The sequence below is a fragment of the Bufo bufo genome, chromosome 10 (genome assembly GCF_905171765.1).
Source record: "Bufo bufo chromosome 10, aBufBuf1.1, whole genome shotgun sequence".
Lineage (NCBI taxonomy): Eukaryota > Metazoa > Chordata > Amphibia > Anura > Bufonidae > Bufo > Bufo bufo.
In genome coordinates this window covers 21,558,016-21,575,218 of record NC_053398.1, presented here as the reverse complement: position 1 = coordinate 21,575,218, position 17,203 = coordinate 21,558,016, and the positions used below count along the sequence as shown (strand labels likewise).

Here is a 17,203-nt window from a genome sequence, read left to right as displayed (position 1 = left end):
CACGATGGATCGCAGAAAAACGAGACATTACAGATAATCACTTTATTAGTGAAAATTGCAAAATCGGAATACCCCTTTAAATGATGCTGAAGGTGCCCATACATAATATCTGTAGTAAAGAACTGCGCGTCCAGACTCTGCTCGGCCAAGCATGCAGGACTTCTCATTGGGGGGAGGAAGCTTGGGTACCTAGACGTATGGCCGTGTTTTTAGAATTTTCTACCACCATATGGAGAAACCCTTTGCCAATGGATGTAAATACACCCCCTACTCCAAATCCAGCATGTTGGCCCCCCAATATTATGCTTATGGATACCCCGTATTATGATCTATGGACATAATAAAAATACTAATGTTAAATATCTGTTGTGACCTCAAATTTGGAAAAAATTGCCAAGGATTGTTCTACTGCTGTGGATCGGGGTCCGCATTGGTTTAGAGCAGTAAGGACTATAGCATGCTGGCAGCTGAAGTGCGTGGGTGCAAGTGTCGACAGGACAATCCATCGGGGCACTCGAAAAGGTCACCAGCGAAACACAGGATCCGACAACTGCTCGAAAAGCCACCTTCACTCTTCTCTTCTGTCGTCTTCGTCATTCCAGTTTGCATTGCGTCATTACAGGGACACCACTATGGACAGTCCCTCGTAGTCCCTATTGAGGCAATATTTGGGGGGGGGGGGTTGGCTTCAGTGGGACGCCCTTACATTTCGCACCTGTAATTTCTCATGACGTATGTTTTTGTAAACTACCAATCCCCCAATGGTGTAACCATTGTGTAGCACCTTTTCTTATCACTTTTCATTGTGCCGTTCCCATGATATTCCTCCTAGAAATGTATGAATAAATGGACAGATGAGATTAGGTGCGTGTCCCTACGCGCGGACGCGGTCTAGTCAGAGCAGCCACTGTTGGATTGGGTAGCAGATGCTGCTTCGCCAAGAAAATGGTAACAATCTTTTGTCAAGGTATTCATACATTTCTAGGAGGATTAACAGAGGAACGGCACAACACAAGAGTAATAAGAAAAAGCCCTCCATAAGGCCCCTTGCAGACGGGCGTGTCCGGATGCGTTCAGTGATAACTGGGCGATTTCGCATGCAGAGTCATTCAGTTTTGCCTGCGATCACGTTCAGTTTTTATCGCGCAGGTGCAATGCGATTTAATGCGTTTGGCACGCACGTGATAAAAAACTGAATGTATAGAAACAACATCTCTTAGCAACCATGCGTGAAAAACGCATCGCATCAGCACTTGCTTGTGGATGCGCTGCGATTTTCACGCAACGCACATCATGTACACAGCCCCATTGAAATGAATGGGTCCGGATTCCATGGGGGCGCAGTGCGTTGGCATCACGCATCGCACCCGCGCAGAAAACTCTCGTTTGCAAGGGGCCTACAAGGAGGATACAAGTACTTACTGAAACAGACTTGTCAGGAGCGGCGTGTTAGGCTGCATTTGGGGTAGTCCCACTAGCTAGATATCACGGAGCCCACGTTCCAAAATGGGCCTACCAGTCAAGATAACCGTTTTTAAGGGATTTATAGATTGATGGCGGATCAATGGGGGTCCGGCACTCCTGCTGATCAGGAAGAGGCCATGGCACTTGGGTGAGCGGCGCGCCCTCTTCCTAGGCCAATGATGTCTCGTTCATCGGTCACATGGCCCTAGGCGCAGCCCAGTCCCATTCAAGTGCTGCAATACCAAGCACAGCCACTATACAGTGGACGGCGCTGTGCTTGGTGAGCTGTGTGGAGGCCAGAGCTCCGAGGCCTCTTCACACAGCTGATCGGCAGTGGTCTTGGGTGTCGGACCCCCACTGATCAGTTATTGATTACCTATCCTGAGGATAGGCCATCGATTATAGGAATCCCTTATCTCACAATGAAGGACTGTAGTTGGAGCTTGTGCTCATTACTGCCCCTCGATGCAGAATGGGGGACAGGACTCGACAACATTTTGCATATTTGTGGGTGAGAAAAGCAGTTGTCACCAGTACAATTTTTTTTTTTGTGTGTGCAGTTGCCCTTTAAGAGCCCCTTGAGATCCCTGATGTATAAGAAGATGGTCCGGATTACACAGGAGGACATTTTGGACATTACACCCTTAGTAGCTCGGATGTCAGCACCCTTCAGTCCTGTACTCGGTTAATTTGCTGCTTTTTCCAGCCTTTAAAGCCCAAAGCTTTTCATGAATAAGTCTCCCCATTATAGGCGACTCCTCAGATGTCTCTTCACAAGGTGTGACGTTTTGGGAAGGGTCGATGCAATTTAATATCCCAATTGCCGGTCGCCCTCTAGGTCCTGTGCCCCGGCCCACTCCCTTTTTTCATGAGTCATTAAGCTGGTGTCAGGAGGAGGAGATGGCGGATATGTAACATCACTGGGTGGCATGGGCGTCAAATTGGAGAGTGCTATATTGGGGTCTCCATATTTAGTAGAATGTCATGTGAATAGGAGTCTGCGTGCTGGGTGTGCAGCTGCCTCTGACTGCTCATCTTCTCTCTGCAGATTTCGGAAGAGCGCAGGTCTGAGCAGGTCCTCTCTCCCCTCCCTTTCCTGGAGCTTCTTCTGGCTGGAAGGTATGTGACATGAATACTGCATGCGGGAAGCTGGGGTGTCCTGGACGCTTTGCACCGGGGTCCCGCTCTGTGCCTTTTTGATATCCGATCCTGCTTCTCTGGTAAGACCGCACCTTGCCTCTATACTCGGGGGCTCCTATACCTTGTGTGGACGTGCATCTGTCCTCTGAAGTCCCATAAGGAGAGACTTTTTGGATGCACAGGAATTACAGACCCTGCGGTGGGAATCTTGAGATCATTAGGTTTCTTGCCTAGATTTTAATTATTATGCCAGCTTAAAGGAACAGACCCGAGAAATGATGTCTGATCTGTAACTGCAAGGTCCGATATGGTTGGGGATCCCGTTTTATATTTTATTTCACCTATTATAATATATAATACGCTTCAATGCGTTGTCGTGAGGAGCAATTCCCCTTTTTTAAAATCACCTGCCGATGGAAGTCCTTGAGTCGTCCTCCACTTTTACTTCTTCCTTAGATGTACTGAAAGCTGTGAAACTCGGGGGGACGTCCCTTATGGGCGCTGTAATGGAAGCCGTACTGGTTGTCATTGCAGAATTGCTGATTGAGACTTTTGCAAAGTTGGGTGACAACCGTGATGGCGGCCATATTGATGGTCACCGACCTAGCAAGGAATGGCTGAATAGAAGTAAATGACTCTTATTGCCAATTGCCCCTGATCGGGGGGAGGGGGGGGGGTTCACTTTAAATATTAAAGATTTATTCTTGCTTGTATTAAAATATTGAGACTTTTACATTTCAATATTATAATCGACATAAATTTTATAAACTTACTGTAATGGTTATTTTTGGCATATTTCCTCATATTGGGTGGATGAGTGACTTCTTTAAGTTCTGTATTGGTTATAGGGGCATTATTATGTCGGCCACCACCCGTCGTGATGCCGTCTGTTTCCTAATGCTTGGTTGACGGGGAAAATCTGACCTTTTTGGATTTTGTCCTGCGTGCTAGCCTTCCTCCATGTCCCAATGAGGCAAGTAGACCCCTGTATGGGGAGGGAAGGAGGGGGCGCCTCTGGCTGCTGGCAGCAGGTGCTGATATTTTAGGCCTGCGTTCAATGTTTATTTTGGGAGTGAGAACAGTTTCCGTTCTTGGATTGTCTGCTCTTTTAATAAAGATGCTTGTTGGGATAGGGGGGGGGGGCTGACGAATTGGTAAACAGAAGAGATGGGAACGGTCTCTGTGATCCCGACCGCCGGGGTTCTCTCATCGGCAGGGTGCGATCATACCAGCGGGAGCCATCCTTAAACAAATCTCACACTTGGGCCAAAGATTATAGAGTGAAGTGTGACTAATGTGATACCCTACGTAACGCACGAGCTGCCATGGGGGGGGGGGGTCGAAGAGTCATTTCCAGTCTTAAACACCAGCGAGAAGAGATGGTGTCCCTATACATCTCCGAATCGTTAGGATGAAAACTTTTTTATAGATATTTACGAGATGTGTGACAGGTGCAGGGGTCAGAGTCCCCCGACCATCCCGCCACGGAATCGGAGACGTGGTTGTGCATGTCCATGGCCCTCTCCATTCGCTGTAATGGGAGTCGTGCACACAGCCGTGTAACTGCCATAGAAGTGGATAGACATGCATGGTCACCTCTCCGTTTTGTTGTCCACCTGAACAAGGGTCTTGAGACTTCGCCCAAAGCCCTATGCCCACTAATATAACCACGAGCGGAGTATCCCTCCCTTATCAGGCTTTTTCAAACCCTGAGGATAGGCCATCAATATTAAAAACTCGGACAACCCCTTTAAACCTGGTAGTAAGCGTTCGGTTTTCCTGCAGCACCACCACAGGCGAAATGAAGCATTACACAATGTCCATCCAAATCAATGTGTTGTGTGTAATGCAGGACTGGGGACGTTCTCTGTAACTGCTCTTCACTCTGCCAAGGATCCAAAACGGAGGACCCCTCTAATAACCCAGAGTTCCCTAATATATTAAAGGATTATGATTTATTTTTTAAGTATATAGACGCAACCCCTTTAAAGCATAGTCAGATGGATCAGCATTTAAATTGATTCTCATTTCTTTTGCAGTGTCCCTCTAATCTGCAAAAATTCTGTGCTGTAAGAAATCCGCGGTCATGACCGACGATGGAGGGGGCCCTGCCGGGGGCAGCTTCTATGAGGTGAGTGCCACGTGGACGACCGAAGAAGATACACTGTGCCAAAAGTTCTGCAAAGTTTGACCATATAGTGAAAAGCATGGCCGGTGTGAACCTACAGGCAGTCCAGAGTTTCCCTGCATAAATGCATATTAACTATATAGATGAAACTATAGGTTATGCATGCCTGCTCTAGAATACATAGATGATTTTACATTTCACTCCTCATCCTAGGCCGGCAACTACCGTCGCACCGTAAAACGGATCGAGGACGGAAACCGGCTGTGTAACGACTTGGTCACCTGTTTCAGAGAGCGGGCCAAGATTGAGAAGAGCTATGCCCAGCAGCTCACAGACTGGAGTCGCAAGTGGAAGAGCAATCTGGAGAAGGGTAAGAGATCCAAAACCTAAAGAGCACTTTCCTCACCACTTACAGTCCATAGGATGGACTGTAAAACTTGATCGGTGGGAATATGGTCGCCGGGACCTTTTGAATGGGACGATTTAAATGCTACTTGTCAGTTGCGCTGCATGCTTGTGCAGTACGTCGGTGAAGCCAATGCCCACAGGCTGGAGAGTACTGCGCACGTGCCATCCCGTGATCGGACAGCGCATGCGTGAGATTTCAGCACTGGAGAGGGTGACCTCAGGTTGCAAAGGGGTCGCCAATCAAGACACAGATGGAGGAAGAGCAGGTCAGGGATTTTGGAGAAAGGCACTTGCCACAATTGGGATCACCCACTGGACACTTGTGACCGAATTTGCATATTGGGTAAAACTTATTTTTCCTCCTAATTAGACCCCCACTCGCGCTGTACCAGGTTACGGCAGAGATTCTGATGGCCTCCCTTTAATGGTATCTGTAATGAATGCGTTTGTATGTAAGGACTTGTGATATTATGTAATCTACGTGTGAAAATTAAGAGGCGACATGATGGTAGGGACATTTCAAATTCCTAACCAAAATACGTTTCTGGAGTATCTTTGCTTTCTTCTATTCCTCTGTTGTTCCTGGAAATGTATGGATATATTGACTATTGGGTATTCCCAATCTCCTTGCCAATTGGCTTCACTGTCGCACTGTGCATGTCCCGGATGTCGCCAGCCTATCAGGGGAGTATTCCAGGTGCAAATGCACCCAGCTTCACTGCACATGCGTCAGAACTAGAAGGCAATGCTAGAGTTGGCCCTTCCTCAGGTTGTTCAAGCCATATCCAGTGTGTTTAGGGCCTGACCACCCTTGGGGGTACAGCCACATGGAGCGGACATACTGTGTTTGGGACATGGCTGCCTTGCATCTGAGTACCGTGCAGCTGTACAAGCCACCGCAGGAGCAGAATCGGATTAGGCTACTTTCACACTGCCGTTTCTGGGTCCGCTTGTGAGATCCGTTTCAAGACTCTCACAAGTGGCCCCAAACGGATCAGTTTAGCCCCAATGCATTCTGAATGGATAAGGATCCGTTCAGAATGCATCAGTTTGCCTCCGTTCCGCCTCTATTCCGCTCTGGAGGCGGACACCAAAACGCTGCTTGCAGCGTTTTGGTGTCTGCCTGGCGATGCGGAGCCAAACTATCCGTCCTGACTTACAATGTAAGTCAATGGGGACGGATCCGTTTACATTGACACAATATTGGTGCAATTGTAAACGGATCCGTCCCCCATTGACTTTCAATGTGAGTCAGGACGGATCCGTTTGACTTACACTTAGGCCTCTTTTACACGGGCGAGTATTCCGCGCGGATGCGATACATGAGTTGAACGCATTGCACCCGCACTGAATCAGGACCCATTCATTTCTATGGGGCTGTTCACATGAGCGGTGATTTTCACGCATCACTTGTGCGTTGCGTGAAAATCGCAGCAAGCTCTATTTTGTGCGTTTTTCATGCAACTCAGGCCCCATAGAAGTGAATGGGGTTGCGTGAAAATCGCAAGTATCCGCAAGCAAGTGCGGATGCAGTGCGATTTTCACGCACGGTTGCTAGGTGACTATCGGGATGGGGACCCGATCTTTATTATTTTCCCTTATAACATGGTTATAAGGGAAAATAATAGCATTCTGAATACAGAATGCATAGTACAATAGCGCTGGAGGGGTTAAAAAATAAAAATAAAATTTAACTCTCCTTAATCCACTTGCTCGCGCAGCCTGCATCTCTTCTGTCTTCTTCTTTGCTGTGTACAGGAAAAGGACTTGTGGTGACGTCACTCCGGTCATCACATGGTCCATCACATGATCCATCACCATGGTAAAAGATCATGTGATGGACCACGTGATGACCGGAGTGACTTCACCACAGGTCCTTTTCCTGTACACAGCAAAGAGAAGCCGGGCTGCGCGAGCAAGTGGATTAAGGCGAGTTAAATAATTTTTTATTTTTTTTAACCCCTCCAGCGCTATTGTACTATGCATTCTGTATTCAGAATGCTATTATTTTCCCTTATACAGGGGTGTGGAAATAAAAAAAAAAAAACTAGTCGAAGGACTAAAGTGGGGGCTCAATCTACTTGTCCCTCATGACCATCTACTTGTCCTGAACTTATACTAACGTTATACTGTATGGGGGCGGGGGCCACAAGGAGATGTTATGCTGTATGGGGCAGGGGCCACAAGGAGACATTATGCAGTATGGGGCGGGGGCCACAAGTAGACGTTATGCTGTATGGGGGCAGGGCCACAAGTAGACGTTATGCTGTATGGGGCGGGGGCCACAAGGAGACGTTATGCTGTATGGGGGCAGGGCCACAAGGAGATGTCATGCTGTATGGGGCGGGGGCCACAAGGAGACGTTATGCTGTATGGGGGCGGGGGCCACAAGGAGACGTTATGCTGTATGGGGGCGGGGGCCACAGGGAGACGTTATACTGTATGGGGGCGGGGGCCACAGGGTGACGTTATACTGTATGGGGGCAGGGGCCACATGGTGACATTATACTGTGCGGGGGCAGCCGCTTGGTGACGTTATACTGTATGGGGCACTAGGGCAGCCCCAAGGTGACGTTATACTGTATGGGGGCAAGAGGGAGACGTTAGTATTCATGGAGGGTGAGTGGCTGGAAGTTGGAACCTGGCAGCACTCCTATTGACACTTCAATGCCAGGGAGAAGAAGCAGAGCGGCAGCCTGACAGCAGAGCATAGCTGACCCAGAGCAGTCACCACACACACTACCTGCTGGGCTATCTATCACGGCACGGGCTGCCACCATGTCAGGAGCTCCTACTACAGCCGCTGACTAACTTGTGCCTCCGCTGGGAGCTGACTTCCGGCCTGCGGCGCCCGACTTCCGGCCTGCACAGGAGCGCTGATAACACTGCGGTAAGCAGCCCGGACTTGCTGCATCGGGCTGTGTATTAGAGGAAAACCCGGCGCAACCCTAGCCCTGCTACTTGCCCGCAGGGCTAAGCCTCCTGCACAAACTACCTGCCCGGCGCCCGGAACTGCATGTCCCGGGCGTCGGGCGATAGGAATTCCACACCCCTGCTTATAACATGGTTATAAGGGAAAATAATAGCAATCTACAGAACACGAATCCCAAGCCCGATTTTTCTCACACGCGTGCAAAACGCATTACAATGTTTTGCACTCGCGCGGAAAAATCGTGCATGTTCCCGCAACGCCTGTGTGAAAGAGACCTTAGACTTAGGTTGTTTTTTTTTAAAAAGAATAATGCAAACGGATCTGTACTGAACGGATACCAACGTTTGCATTATAGGTGTGGATCCGTCTGTGCAGATACCAGACGGAGCCGCACCTAACGCAGTTGTGAAAGTAGCCTTAACTGCTTAGAACCAAATTATTTATTGGATTTTCATTAACGGTTGTGCGGTAACTCGCAAAGTGCACGGCCACTAACGATAAACAATTTGGTTTTACTTGGTTGATTTTTCTTTCTGCGGCTTGTACAGCAGTGCAATACTCTGCAGCACGTCCGTGCAGTGTGGCCTTACCCTTAATGTAATTGTACGTGGATGAAGGTGAACGCGCAGGAGATCCCGTGCAGTTCTGCACTTAAACCGCATCAAAAAGAACAATTTCTAATAGCGTTTTTTGGTGCGCAGTAGATGAAATCCACAGCTAAAACCACAAACCTATATTTGACATAGTGGAACATCAGTAAAGTGTACATATAATTCTCTTTAGTACTGTACTATGCCACAGTTTTTCCGCTTGGCAACCCATGTAGAAAAACCGTGCATATTCTGCGTCGTGTGCAGGTGGTCTGTCTTCTGCCAAGCAGCATCACCGCCATGGTACCATGCACACGGTGATTATTCTTCTTATTGTACATAATGCAGCTTCTAATATTATGTATAAGAACCGCAGTGAAGGCAAGGGCTGGCGTTTCAGCAATGATAATTCTACGGGTTCCCATAAAACAAAAATGTTATGCTTTTTTTAAAAAAATTTATTTCGTTTTTATGTCTGTCTGTAACGTTTACTATGGCATCAATGTCAATTGCTCCTGGAATGGCTATTTAATGATCTAAAGGTGGGGGCCAGGAAACTTGTGCTCACTGTAATGAAGGTCTATAAGACTACAGCGCAAGCGCAACACTCCCTGTCACACTAGTATGCAAGTTCTGCAACCAAACCCCTATACCCACAGGGCTAAAAATATCACTTTAATGCATATTAATTGCCACTAATTACTGTGACACGGTTGACAAGGAAAACACAATGTTCTTGGTTAAACATTGTTAATGTGTATACAGCCGGGACGGTAAAGGAAGTTTCCTTCTCTAGTCACAACCAATGTTACCGCAGACACAATCGAAGGTCAAAGGTTGCGTAGGGCTGGGGGGTCTCCTTTTGATTCTGCACTTGCCTATGGAGCAATGGCATTTATGGTAATTGCCTTATTTTACTACTAGAACTAGAATTGCTCCCTTTAGAAGTGAGGATAACTTGAGTAATTGGGGAGGCCCGGGAAAGGGAGGGTTGACGGCACCTATGTTGTCTGTGAGTTAGGAGACGCCATTGTGGCCGCTGTCGTACAGCCCACCCCCCCCCCCCCCCCCCCTCCATTGCCCGTACACAGGTGCCTGTATACTACATATGTCACTGGTTAGGGCAGCGATGGAAAGCCTACATTGCTTTCCATTTGTAAAGGGGATGTGATTTGCCCATGAATACAATGCGAGCTAATGCAAAGTTAGATATTTGTCCAATAGGAAGTAAATAAAAAACCCTTCATTTCTGAGTAATCCACTTACATTATCCCTGTCTGGGATCCTTCCATGATGCCGCCCTCTTTATATGTTGGCTTATAGATAGATGGGCACCAGAGATAATGGTCCTACCTGTTGTGAACGCGCGTTGCACTTGCAGTTTCCCTACACCGCTGCAGCTGCCAGGTTTACTGCGCATGCACAGTATAAGGGCTCTTTTACATAAGCAAGTTTTTTTTCCGTCCGGATGTGATGCGTGTAGTGAACACTTAGAATTCGGACTGAATATTTCAATGGGTCTGTGCACATGGGCGTTTTTTTTTTTTTTTTACGCATCATGTTTTATATTGTACGTCTTCCTCGCAGCCATGGGGCTTGTGTGAAAAATGGAAGGCATCCGGATGCAACGCGCTTTTCATTGATGGTTGCTTGGAGACGTAGATTGTTGTTCAGTTTTTCTTCACGCGTGTTAAACATATGCAATACAGAAAAAATGCGCGCACACACACTGAACGCATTAGCGGAGAAAGCCGAATTTGCGTGAAAAATCATCAGTTTTTTTTCATGAAGAGATCCTGATACAATTCATATTGCTCGTGTGAAAGAGGCCTAAGGCTCGTTTCCCACAAGCGATACAGAATGAGTCTGGATTTGTTCAGGGAAAAACCTATGATTTTGCACGCAGTTTTTTTTCTGCAATTGCGTTCATTGCTTCAGTTTACTCCACGTGGATGCAATCAGTTTTTGACTCGTGAAAAATAACTCTCAACATCTCCTAGTAACATCAGTGAAAAGCGCATTGCATCCGGATGCCTTCCGTTTCTCACTATAGGGCCAGAGCTGCATGGAAAAAGCACAATATAGAATATGCTGCAATTTTTATTTTTTTTTTTATTTGTCTTGAACAGAGATGATTAGTGATAAATGCCGCTCATGTGCACAGACCCATTGAAAGGAAAATCAAAAAATTCAGTCCGAATGCTGTCTGTTCACAACGTGAATCTGGACTGAAAACTTGCTTGTGTGAAAGAGGCCTAAAAAAATTATATTTTGGGATTTGGTACAATGCAACTAGCTGGAGAGTCAGGGACTGAAGAAGCCTGGGACATGTAGTCTGCAGAGTGTTGTTGCAGTCATGGGACCACTCGCTCCCCTGAACTGGGAATGTGTTGCCGATTTAATAATGGAAAGTGTATGATACGGGGGAAAAGATGTCCGATTTAATTACAGTATAACTGAAGATATAACAGCCGATCGGCGCTCACTTACGACAGCTCTCGTTTTGGGTAATTCTGGACAGCCGGAAGTTGGCCCTAAGGTTCAGGGGCAGATCCCATGTATTAGGGGATTGCTCAATGAGAGCATATGAAAAGTTGATCTCGACTACACCAGGGGAAAATGTATCGGAACATTCCTTTATGCCACGTGTGATCTTTCCATAATTGACTCCAGTAAGCGGACAATCCAGTTTCTCAGGTTTATGTGGTTTGTAATTGCAACTCTATAAAATTGCTGTAAGCTGTTGGAAAGCCCAGGAGGTTTGTCAGACGAAACAGTTTCAATAAAGGAATAAAATGTGCATCATCTACAAACTTGTGTCATGTCGGGGCCTGGGCAAATGTTAGCCACGTCTAGATGCCAGTACTGACACGCCGTAGGGACAGGTGCACACAAAATGGACACCTTCACAAGGAGTATAGGGTTCAGCAGTTGGCAATGTGCGAGCCTGACCCAAGCCATGTTACACATTTCAGTGGGGCTCAGCAAGGCCACACTCCTCTAAGGGTATGTTCACATGATCGTGTCATCATACATATCGGTGTCTCATAATTTAAAGTAGGAATCCGTGTTCCCATTCATACAGCTGTATTTTGAGATTTAAAAATCTGAATCGGCAAGTGACATCACTTCTTCCTACTGAAAACGTATGCATGCTCGGCTGAGCATTCATGGTTATGGGGAATTCAAAGTGACAGCTGTCAGACGGGCTTATCGGTGCTGTGTGAGTAGCAGAGTCACTTGAAGCTCATTGTGGCGATACTGACCGCTTTTATTATTTTGTTGGTCACAGGTCCGCAGTACGGTACCCTGGAGAAGGCCTGGCAAGCTTTTCTCACAGCAGCAGATGCCCTCAGCGAGATTCACACCGAGCTGCGGAATCAGCTGTGGGACGAGGACAGTGGGAAGGTGCGGGACTGGCAGAAAGAAGCATATCACAAGCAGATGATTGGAGGCTTTCGAGAGACGAAGGAGGCAGAGGAGGGATTCAGTAAGGCTCAGAAGCCCTGGTTGAAGAAGCTCAAAGACGTAAGTGCCATCCAGCCGGGACTTGCGGCTATAGAGATACTGTGACTCTCCGTCCTCAGAAGCTTGACCTGTGGGTGTTCTTCACTCATGCCTTGTGTTCATATGTATGCAGTATCAGATGCGAAGAAAATGAAAGTTGAGATTGATGGGGAAAAATGTTTGAATCTAGCAACGCAAAAACGAAAAATTCTGTCAAAATAGGCTCGGTAATGACTGGGTTAAAACTGAATTTCTTATGGTAAGAAACACTTAGTTCTGAATGGGGACTTCAGATTTGTTGCGCTACCTCATGGATGCAGTGTAAATGCGGAGTACACTTTTATTAGTTAAATTACAACATGTTTTGGGTCCGGAACAGACCCTTTGTCAGGCATTAATATCTTGCAAATACAGCGCCTCCTCTATTGGCAGGTTACATGTGATATTGCAGCTCATCCTGTACAAAGACATTGAAGAGGTTTTCGTTCAGTGCTTAGTACACCTAAGTGGCGGTATTTTTTTAAAATAAAAATCTTTGTAGCAAGATTGTTTTAATCAGTAAATCCATTGTGTGATGGATCAGAGTTGTAGTTCCTGTCATGGATTTTTTTACACCACCGCTGAATACAATGCTTTGTGGCGGGTGCGCTTCCTCATTAGTACATATTTGTGTAGAAGGGTTGAGTGAAGTTATGAGTATTTGGCCTGGGCTACACTGCGACTTTTTGTAGCGCGACTGATTGATTAATTTTAACTATTTAAAGACAGTGGCCGTCCACAAGGTTGCATTAATTTGGACTGCAGCTGTAGTTCTGGCAGGGAAAAAAATGCTTGTCAACCCGAAAAGCTTAAGACTGGTGCAAATTATAAAGTCAATTTCCTAGAAATCTGCACTAAAAGTATTCCCATTAAGGAAACCAATTAAAAAGGTGCCGTTCATGCTCCATGCGTGTGACCACTGATACCCGTGACTGGCAGCAGCGGTCACAGGCTGGCGGCACTTCCCGTCCCGCAGGGACCTGAAATGGCCAGGGCAGGAGATGGAGCCCTAGAATGGCTTGACTATAAGCAGGCAACCATTATTTTTTATTTTATTTTTGGGCACATGTTCACTGATTTAAAGGGGTAGTGGGGGTAATATGACAAGCAGTCAGCGCTGCTATTCAGCTGCTTCTGTGGGCTCCACTTCTTGGTGTTGGGCACGACGCTCTGGCTGGACGGGCAGTCTGAACCATTTCCAATCGTTGGCCACAGGGCTGACCCGCTTCAGCCAGTGATTGGATGGGCAGACAGTCCAAGCCATTTCCAGGGTGTCGTACCCAGGACCAAGAAGTGGAAAGGGGCGTGGACGGAAGCAGTGGCGGGGATCGGTGAAGTGAGTAAAGATTGATGGTTATTGGACCCCACTCTGACCCAGTTTTACGTTTAAAGTACTCCACCAGAACACCCCTTTAAGGCCCACTTAACATATAGCCGACAATCGGGATCAGTTTTCTCCATTGTGGTGCAGAAAACGGCGGAGAGGAACTGAAGCCAGAACTGGTCCCATAGTTTTCTGTGGGATCGTTCATACATCCGGCACATAATGAGAGCCATTTGGGTAAATGTTCTAGTTTTTGGTAGTTCTTGAGTAGGGCCTCTAGGTGCTTCATAAAACGGTCCATACAAATGGGCTAGCTGTCAGATGAACGTGAGCAAGCTGTATCTCCTGATCCTTGCATACACACGCATTCTCTTCTTTTTAGGTGGAAACCTCAAAAAAGCGGTACCACGTCGCTCGAAAGGATGAAAAGTCGGCCCAAGTACGAGAGGATCATTCAAAGGCCGACGCCTCTGTGTCGCAAGAGCAAATCCGTAAGCTGCAGGAACGTGTGGAGAGATGCAGCCAGGAAGCGGAGAAGGTCAGATTTAGAAGATCTGGGGTTGACTACTTTTTAGCTTTTTTGCTGTGCAGGACAAACCCTGCAAATCGGAGATGTTGTAATCGGACATTGGGTGAGGGATTATCCAAAAAGACCCATTTAGCTACACTGACTGGTGCAGATATTAGTTTTCTTTCTGACCTTTAGTATTTCCATTTTTGAACCATAAGAACTCATGACTTTTCCACAGGATAGTTGACAAGTATCTAAATGGTGGTGGTCTGATTGCAGGGACCACCACCTATGAAGAGAACAAAATGACGGTCACATATGCGTGCTCCATTGATCATCTATAGGACTGCCAGAGTTAACTGAGTACAGTCCCATAAAGAATAAAGGGATCAGCAGTTGGCATGCATAACCGTCGCTCCATTCACCCCGGGAACTTGGGTATCCTGTTCTTATGATCATTCAAGGTCCCAGCGGTCATTCCCCCCCCCTACCCAACTGATCAGACGCTTATCAACTATCCTCTGGTTAGGTGCTAAGTTCTTATGGTGGGACAACCCCTTTAAAGGAGCATTCCGGTTGTGTAACGTTATTCCCCCATCCACAGCATAGGGGATAACTATTAGATTGATGGGGTCCTATCGCAGGGGACCCCCACAAATCACGAGAACAGGGTCCCCATACCCTGTGGAGTCCCCTGAAATGAATCGATCAGCCCGTTCGGCATGTGCACTGCCACTCGATTGATTTCTGGAGATGGCAGAGTACGGCTCTCCCCCCCCCCCCCCCCCCCCATCTCCAGAACGCCCATAGAAATGACTGGCATGCCCGCCCGATCAATCATCTCAGGGGGCTTCACAGGGTGCAAGGCCCCCCGATTTCTTGATCGTTGGGGATTTCAGCAGGAGGACCCTCACTGATCTAATAGATAACTTTACACAACTGAACTGGAATACCCCTTTAAGTGTGACGTATACTATGGTTTCGTGTATCCATGCCTTTCTAATTGAGTTCTTCACTTTCATTTGCTCTGACTTAATTACAGGAGAAATCTGCATATGAGAAGGCTCTTGATGAGCTGAATCGATACAACCCCCGCTACATGGAGGACATGGAACAGCAGTTCGAGAGCTGCCAGGAGGCTGAGCAGAAGCGCCTGCGCTTCTTCAAGGAAATGCTGCTGGATTTTAATAAGCACCTTGATCTTTCCAGCAAGGACAGGTAACGACAGACTGCGCAGGCTGTCCTCAACCAGCACATACACTGATGCATCTGTAACACTGGATGTGGACCTTCTTGTGCACTTTTAGGCCTCCCTGTACATTTTTACAGCCACCAAAATGCCACAAACATTGTGCTAACTTTTTAATGCATCTATCCACGGGATATGGGATAACTAGCTGATTGCTGGGGGTCCTACTGCCGGGAGGGAACCGTAACTATCATAACAGGGGCCCCATTCTGATGAAGCGGCAGGCCGTGCATGTCCATTGATTCTCTCAGGGATTGCCAGATAGCCAAGCACAGCAGTCTGACCCCCAGCGATCAGCTAGTTATGCCCTATCCTTTGGGCGCGGGATAACTTAAAAGCTTGGCACGACAACTTTAAATGCACTACAATCGATGCCTTTTTGTTTTGTTGTAGACTTTCAAATAATATCTCTCCATATCATCTTTGGGCAAAAACAAAACCTGAAAACGTGGCATTTTACAGAAAAACACTTTGGGTGGTACGGTCGCACTTGACATAAATATTATGGATTTTCCACAAGACTTTAGGAAGATGAAAATCTGCAGCATTTACAGTAGTAACAGAGGTTGAGTTTTTCACAAATCAGATAACCACATGTGGTGCGGCTTTTTAAGGGTACGGCGAAACTTGGCACGTGATAGCGGTCGCGGCCAGGATTACAGAGGAGCGGTGATCCCATAGAAATGAATGGGATTGCAGCACGAGTCACAAAACAATCCAACACTGCTGGATTCTTTGTGACTTGTGCTGTGATTTCCATTCTTTTTTTGTAGGATCACCGCTATTCTGCTATCCTGGCCGCGACAGCCATACGCTAGATCCACAGCATGTCTGTCACGGATTTCTACTGTGGGTTTGACTTTTGTGCAGTGCAGAGAGTACAGTCTGGGGCGAAGCTGCAGCATTTTCATGGATACTTTTGCCCTGTTTCTGCAGTTTTACTCTTTAAAAATTGCCTCCAGTCAATTACTGCTGACCATAGGGTTACATGCGTTGCGATGGTGGCCGTTACCACTTTACGTGTGTAAATGTTTTTTACTTTTTTTTGCCCTCTTTCAGCTTCCATGCTTTGTACAGAGACCTGCATCAGGGAATCCAGACAGCTGACGATCAACAAGATCTGAAATGGTGGAGAAACACCCATGGACCGGGCATGGCCATGAACTGGCCTCAGTTCGAGGTAAGGCTTGGTCTGTACTGTTAGATGGGTGTATACTAGGCTTATATATATATATCCTGTTCCAGGATTCAATTGCATATATGCACTCCTTGTGTTTGGTATTGCTGCCATTAAGGCTGAAGTCACATCAGCATTCAGCCTTTCCGTTCTCCTGTTCCGTGATAGGAGCGGGAGAACTGAAAGGACAGAATCGGCACATAACTGAGCCCTAAGGACCCCATAGACGAGAATGGGGTCCGTTAGGTTTACGCTCAGATGATGATTTTGGAGCGGAGACAAAAGTCCTGCGCGCACAACTTTTGTCTCCCTCCAAAATCATCTTCTGAGCGTAAACCTAACGGACCCCATTCTAGTCTATGGGGTCTATAGGCTCCGTTCGGCTCAGTTATGTGCCGATTCTGTCCTTTCCGTTCTCCTGCTCCTATAACTGAGCAGGAGAACGGAAAGGCTGAATGCTGATGTGAACTCGGCCTAAGTTGAATGGGACTGATCTGCAATACCGCACACAACCTGTGGACAGGTGTGGCACAATTTTTGGAAGAAAGCAGCCATGCAGGACCAATGCATCTGTGCTGCTGGCACCTAACTTTTTGGAATTTTTTGCCTGTTGAGGTTTTCTGGCTACTAGAAGGTTCTTGTAGTCTACAGTCGTGTTGCAAGCTGAGTGATCACGGTTAGTTAGACGGATATTACTTGGTCGGGGTTCTGTTTTCCAAATGTGAAGTGTTCCT

At 47.0% G+C, this 17,203-nt stretch overlaps 1 protein-coding gene across 7 annotated transcripts in view; it reads left to right on the top strand.

The window, feature by feature from the left end:
* PACSIN3 (protein kinase C and casein kinase substrate in neurons 3) overlaps positions 1-17,203 on the top strand; it is a 77,837-nt gene that overhangs the window by 51,719 nt on the left and 8,915 nt on the right. For 5 of the 7 annotated variants that reach the window (XM_040409193.1, XM_040409191.1, XM_040409192.1 and 2 more), the window contains exons 2-8: positions 2,513-2,583; positions 4,644-4,735; positions 4,946-5,102; positions 11,955-12,190; positions 13,915-14,070; positions 15,086-15,261; positions 16,352-16,472. In XM_040409193.1, coding sequence (XP_040265127.1) covers positions 4,691-4,735; positions 4,946-5,102; positions 11,955-12,190; positions 13,915-14,070; positions 15,086-15,261; positions 16,352-16,472 — 891 coding nt within the window. In that variant the 5' untranslated portion in view covers positions 2,513-2,583; positions 4,644-4,690. Of the gene's footprint in view, positions 1-2,512; positions 2,685-4,643; positions 4,736-4,945; positions 5,103-11,954; positions 12,191-13,914; positions 14,071-15,085; positions 15,262-16,351; positions 16,473-17,203 lie in introns of those variants that run through there. The other 2 variants (XM_040409189.1, XM_040409190.1) reach the window with 2 other exon arrangements.